Genomic DNA, 6126 nt, shown 5'->3' on the forward strand with positions numbered 1-6126 from the left:
AGCCTGGGGGGACGGCTCCTCCGTGCTACAGGCCCAGCCAGGAAGGTAATTCAGAGCCTCTGAACAAAGCAAGAGCTTTTGTTTATCCAGGCTCTACCATGGTCCATTTCGTTCACTCTATAAATTGTCCGAAACGTGTCCCCGCAGAGAAAAGGCAAGGTATTTATCTTCCTCTAAAATACACCACCAGGTACATTCCAGCCTTTTCAAACGACTTCCTTTCTCTCCCTCTCCCAAGAGCTATCCTTCCGACCACCTCCTTCCCCTGCTGTGTCACATGCTCTTCTCCAAACCTCCAATTCCGCTTCTTGCACCAACTCCCCCCTTCTTCCATCTCTCTCTTTTAGGACTTGTTCTCCTGAAAAGAAATTGCTTTCACCCTCCGTAAGCAAGGCGGTCAACAGAGCGAAGGGAGAGAGACACTGGGCTTTGCTCCCCAGGGATGCTCACACGGTACCAGACCTAACTGCTCCCCACACACCCCTCCTAGGGCTCCCCACCCCTGTGGATCTGCCGGTGCCGGAGGAGCGCAGAGCTCACGGTGAAGCCCTTCCCGCAGTCGGCACAGGCGTAGGGACGCTCCCCGGTGTGGATGCGTCGGTGCTGGATGAGGTGGGCGCTCTGCCGAAAGCTGTACCCGCAGTCAGCGCAGGCGTAGGGCCTCTCCCCTGTGTGGACTCGGTGGTGCCGGAGCAGGGCTGATTTCCACAGGAAGCTCTTCCCGCACTCGGCACACTCAAAAGGGCGCTCCCCGGTGTGGAAGCGGCGGTGCTGGATGAGGTGGGAGCTTACGGTGAAGCTCTTTCCACACTCGGTGCACCCGTAGGGGCGCTCACCCATGTGGAACCGCCGGTGTTGGATGAGGGCTGAACTCACGGTAAAGCTCTTCCCGCACTCGGAGCACTTGTACGGCTTCTCCCCCGTGTGGACCCGCTGGTGCTTCATGAGCTCAGAGCTCTGGCTGAAGCTCTTCCCACATTCCGTGCACTCATAGGGTTTCTCCCCGGTGTGAACCCGCTGGTGTCGCGTGAGGGCTGAGCTCACGCTGAAGCTCTTCCCACAGTTGCTGCACTCATAGGGTTTCTCCCCGGTGTGCACTCGCTGGTGCTGGACGAGCTGCGAATTCCCGGAAAAGCTCTTCCCGCACTCGGCACACTTGTAGGGCTTCTCCCCGGTGTGGGTTACCTGGTGCCGGATCAGCTTCGAGCTCATGCTGAAGCTCTTTCCGCACTCGGAGCACTCGTAGGGCCTCTCCCCTGTGTGGATTCTCTGGTGCTGGATGAGATGCGACCGCTGCCGGAAACTCTCCCCGCACTCGGCGCAGGCGAAGGGTTTCTCACCAGTGTGGATTCTCCGATGCTGGACGAGGTTGGAGCTCACCCGGAAGCTCTTCCCGCAGTCCCCACATATTGTCAGTCTCCCCACAGAAGGATTTCTCTGCTGGATAATATCTGGCAGCCTCCTGAAACTTTTTCCACGCAGTGTCACTCGGCTTTGCCTCTTCCCCAGAGGTCTCTGAACCCTTTCTGACCTGCGTGGGAGGACTGGGTCCTGTGCAGGACTCTGGGAACTGCTCTCCTTGGAGAGTCCCGAGAGTAAACCCTCAGGCTCCACTGGCCGGGGGATGCCTTGGTGGGCATTTTCCTCCTTCTTGCTCACAATCCCATCTTCAGCTGCAATAAAATGAGAATCCAGAGAGAAGTCACGGGCAGGACAGGAAACTTTGGACAGGGGAAATCAAAAGGGGCCAAATTCTAAAAATTCAGCAGATTGACTTGAAGCATAAAAAGTTCTAATGTTTCCCTCCAAACTACACAGTGGATTTTTCAGAGTGTTCACAGGAACAAACCCTGGAATAGCCCTGCATGCTTTGCCAGCACCTGAATCTACTGAAATTATTGGCATATTAGGGGTAAAAGTTTAGTGCTCGAATGGGAAAGATGTCTGCTCTTCCAGGATATTATATCTGAAAATGTTATTAAAAGTTGAACTGGGAGTCAGAGGAGGGCCATAAAGAACTGCCTTGTTCAGCAGAACATTACTTGGATTGCAACAGATGCAACCTCCCTGCTCTTGTGCTGCTGGTGTTGCAGAGAGAGAGAAGACGCACAAAGGAGACACTGCCCTAAGGCATGGGACACGGAGACCGCCTGGAGCCTGGCTTATGCCAATCTTAGAGCAGAAGAAAGCTAACTTTATGCTTCCATTGGTGCAGAACAAATCCGTTGTGAAAGGTGGTTGGTGAACTGAAGATCCTCCATGGCTGATTCCAGATTATGCGCTGAGGAAATCCGATCAACGTAGAAGATGAAGGTAGTGCAAGTCAGTGGAAGTAACGCTAGCTGAACAGTTATGAATGGCTTCTGGGACACAGGCAATGAACAAATCCCTGCCCTCTTATTCACTTAAAGTCTTGCAGAAGCATGACTGGTGTGAATCTATGCTGCGCAGACTCAAGGTCACCTGAAAGCCTTTCCAAGACAAGGGGATTGCATAGATTTCTAGGGCATTTACACAGAGCAGTGACTCCTTCCAGCCCCCTGCTCTAATGTAGTTTGATGAGCATCTGAGCATGTTCCAACAATGCTGTGGCTTTTGCTGTCAGTGGGAAAATGTAGCTCTTTGCACACTTACTGAGGGCTTGTACGCTAAATTGGCAAGACAGGACCTGTGTGGCATGCACCCTTCTGCTGTCAGGGAAGGGTAAATGGCCGTCAGAGGAATGTACATGGGATGTAGAAATGGCAACATGCATCTCTGAAGAGAGGCACCATATCCAGGTTTAAGACAGGTCAATCAGGAAATAGATTTCCAGATGATCTCTTTATATGGACTTCCAGGGGTGAAGTACGACTTGCTGTTGACTACACACAGACCCAAAATATGGAACAGGCTGAGGATTAAAGCCGCGAACAGGCAGACCTGCAGATTTGCCTACTTAAAGATTCAATCGCTACCTCCTGGTTCTCTGAAAACTCTTGTGAAATAAACTGGTAACATATCAGTTGCGTGGGACTGATGTACAAACCACGGGCACTTCCTGTGGTCTGGCAGAGTTGTGATAAGGAAGTGCATGCCTTGAAAGAGGAGAGTCACTACTGAACCGTAAGTATGCAATAAAGGAAGGAGAGTCTACAATTTCAACCCAGACTGATACACGTACATATTTAATCTTCCTCTTTCTAGTCAGTATAAGAAAACATCACAACATGATTTCACAGCGAACTCCTGAGATACCTTTTACGGCAGTTTGGTGTGGTAGTGATGCCCCTTCTTCCCTCACATAGTTTTCATTAAAATCATCCCTTGAGAGGAACAGAAACTGGAACTTTGCTATTCACTGTGCAGGCATTTCCATTTGTCTGCAGCTACGCCATCCAGGCCTGGAGGAAAAGAGAAAGGTGATATCCAAAGACAGGATAAGAAGAGGACATTTCTGGCAGGCCAGCATGAAGATCTTGACCTGTATGTCAGACTTACTGAGTAGACAATGGAGCTAGTGAAGTTGTTCTGTTGCTGTTGTGCCCAAAGATATCCTTCACCTATGCTAGCTTTGGTACCTACACAGAATTTTGGTTCTTTACACAGAACTTGAAAAGGCCTTCAAAGTACACGAGAATCAAGTCTTCTATGGTGTTCTGTACTTTTTGGGGAAGGTCAGGAGTTTCGAGCTTCTTATTACAATTACAGCCATGGCTCCAGCTCTCAACTTCTACGACCATTTTTGTTACTTTTGAGCTACTAGGTATCTTCATTGGCATCCAGGACAAGTTGTCTGTAAAGGGTTTGATCAAAATCATTATGACAGGAACTCACTGGAGGTGTAGGGGGAGAGTAAGTTCACAATGCTGAGGAATTAATACTGGAAGCATAAGGCTGAACTGGCAAAAATGAATACGCAAGAGAGAGAGGACGAATGTGGTTCTTCCTCAGCCCATGCCAATTTTGGTTGATGGTAAAGACCTCTGATATGCCCAAGACTGCCAGTGCTATAGCTACAAGGCAAGCTCCAGGTAAGCAGAGTAAGTGTATATATTGGGAGAACCTAAATATCACCTTAAATGTACCCTTGGATCTCTCTGTCTCAAGAGAAGCCAGCAGAAGGAGTTTTGGCTGATGCTCTGGCCTGCCTCAGAGCAGCGGGAGGACACTGCAATCGTCTCTGGCACCGAATTCAAGAGTTCACAGAAGAGAAACCCGTGAGAACTATTAAAAATAACACACCACCATCATGAGTAAGCCTCAGGCTGCTACGATGGTAGACTGTGCTGGGGAGGTGTCATAGTATGCTTATCTTACCCCCTTCCCTGGCATCCACTTCTAGCCAGTCCCCGAATCCCTGAGACAAGGCTCAGAGCTACACAGACCTTTGGTCTAACCCAGCAGGGCTGTTCACACGACCTCACAACACTGCTGGACTCCTGACTGTGGTACCTCAGTCAGGGAACTGGAAAGTGGCTGATATGATGCCAGAGAAAGGGCTTGAGGGGAGATCTGGGGCCCAGCATTCCAAGCAAACGAACAGAAATTGGAGTAAGAGAATTAATGGACAGATGGCCAAAGAGGGCAGACTGGGGAAGAGCTGGCATGGCCTTTGGAAAGAGATGCCTCGCTTCACAAACCACTTGGAGTTCTTCAGAGATGTCACCAATTTTAGCAAAAGGGAGATCTGGACTCCAAAGGCATTTTCAAAAGACATTTGTCCTTCACCAAAACTGATAAAGAAACTAAGCTGCCATGGGCCGAATGACCCTCGGTAAGGTGGTAAGGGAGGGAAAGGGGAGGTGGCAACATCTGCTGATGATTCTGTGTTATTCAGGATTAAAGACACAAAGGCTGACTATAACGACAAACTGTGGCAGAGCCTTATGATACTGACCAACCAGGTGACAGCAGAATGAGAGGGGACATTCACTGCAGGTAAACATGAAGAACTGCAGAGGGGAACAGCCTCTACATCTTGCACTTATACCGGGATGGGCCTAGGATGTTCTGGATATCATTCAGGAATAGCACGTTGGAGTTAGAGCAGACGGATGAAAACTGCAGCTCCTACGCAGACAAAACAGCTAGTCAAATTTTAGTGATTGTTGGGAAAAAAATAAAGAATAAGAATAAAAGAGAATGTAATTCTGCCTTGCTGCTCAAACCCCACATCCTGACTGCGTGCAAGGGGGAGGACGGATCCCCCATTTCAGAGAAACTCTGATAGAGCTGAGGAAGGTGCAGGGGCATGACATGAATGATCAAAGGCTCAGAACAGCTTCTGTATAGGAGATGACTCAACTGCCCATCCTGCTGGGAAAAGGTACAGCTGATAGGGGATATCACAGAGGACTATAAAAACACAAGTGGCCTGTGGGGTGGGTAGGGATCCATCCTGCACTGTCTGTTCTAAATTAAGAACTACTGGCATCAAGTGAACTACTAGAAGGCAGCTTCAAAGCAAACCAAAGGAGGCAGCAATTCATAAAACAGCTAAAAAGCTGTGGAACTCCTTGCTGCAAGCTGTCATGGATGCTAAAATGTACACAACTTCAGAAGGCAAGAAAATACACAGAGAGCTGCAAGATACCGAGACATGACATGTCTAGTTCAGGAATTTCTGAAGCACAGATTGCTCGGGCCTGGGAAAGCTTACACGGACACACCACCGCTTGTCTGCTCTTCTCTGCGTCTCCAACACTGGCCGTTGTCACAGACAGCAGGCAAAGCTGTAAAGACCCCCCACCCCCGCCACTCTTGCGCATTCTGGTGGGATTTGGGCATCCTGGAGCCATTTTTCTCACCGACAGGTTCACAGATGATTGCACCGGCCCCTTACCTGGACAGGTGCCACTCAGAACGGTCTTCCCTTCGTAGGCGTGGAGGTGGGAGAACCACAGTCCCTCCTTCTGATCCATGTGGGAGATCATCTCCAGCTCCGCTCCTGGGGATCCTGCTCCGGGAAAAGAAACGGGGAGGGTCAGAGGAGCGAGGCTTTAACTGACTGCTGCGAGCGGAGGGGCTTCTGCGCTTGGGAACTAGCAACTCCCCGCTGAGCAGGGACCCCAGCTGCACGGGGCGCACGGCAGGGAGCGCCGGGCTCCCCTACGGCCCCGCTGCCTGTGAGCGCCCCCACCGCCC

The 6126-nt window shown here is 50.5% G+C and overlaps 1 protein-coding gene across 1 annotated transcript; it reads right to left on the reverse strand.

Annotated features, from left to right (window-relative positions):
* Nucleotides 1–486: 486 nt before the first annotated feature.
* On the reverse strand, nucleotides 487–5915 carry LOC104080871 (zinc finger protein 501-like). Its single transcript, XM_009583404.1, has 2 exons — nucleotides 5825–5915; nucleotides 487–1673 (listed from the first exon to the last, which is right to left on the reverse strand). The coding sequence occupies exons 1-2, from the start codon at nucleotides 5913–5915 to the stop codon at nucleotides 487–489; spliced, it is 1278 nt and encodes a 425-aa protein (XP_009581699.1).
* Nucleotides 5916–6126: the final 211 nt, after the last annotated feature.

This window comes from Fulmarus glacialis, unplaced genomic scaffold (genome assembly GCF_000690835.1).
Source record: "Fulmarus glacialis isolate BGI_N327 unplaced genomic scaffold, ASM69083v1 scaffold33008, whole genome shotgun sequence".
NCBI lineage: Eukaryota > Metazoa > Chordata > Aves > Procellariiformes > Procellariidae > Fulmarus > Fulmarus glacialis.

What these genes read in the sequence shown, in the direction of transcription:
- LOC104080871 (XM_009583404.1), bottom strand. Translation starts at nt 5,915, where the DNA reads ATGATCTCCCACATGGATCAGAAGGAGGGACTGTGGTTCTCCCACCTC. An exon ending in TCTGAGTGGCACCTGTCCAG is followed by an intron (nt 1,674 to 5,824) that starts GTAAGGGGCCGG and finishes ATTTTATTGCAG; the next exon opens with CTGAAGATGGGATTGTGAGC.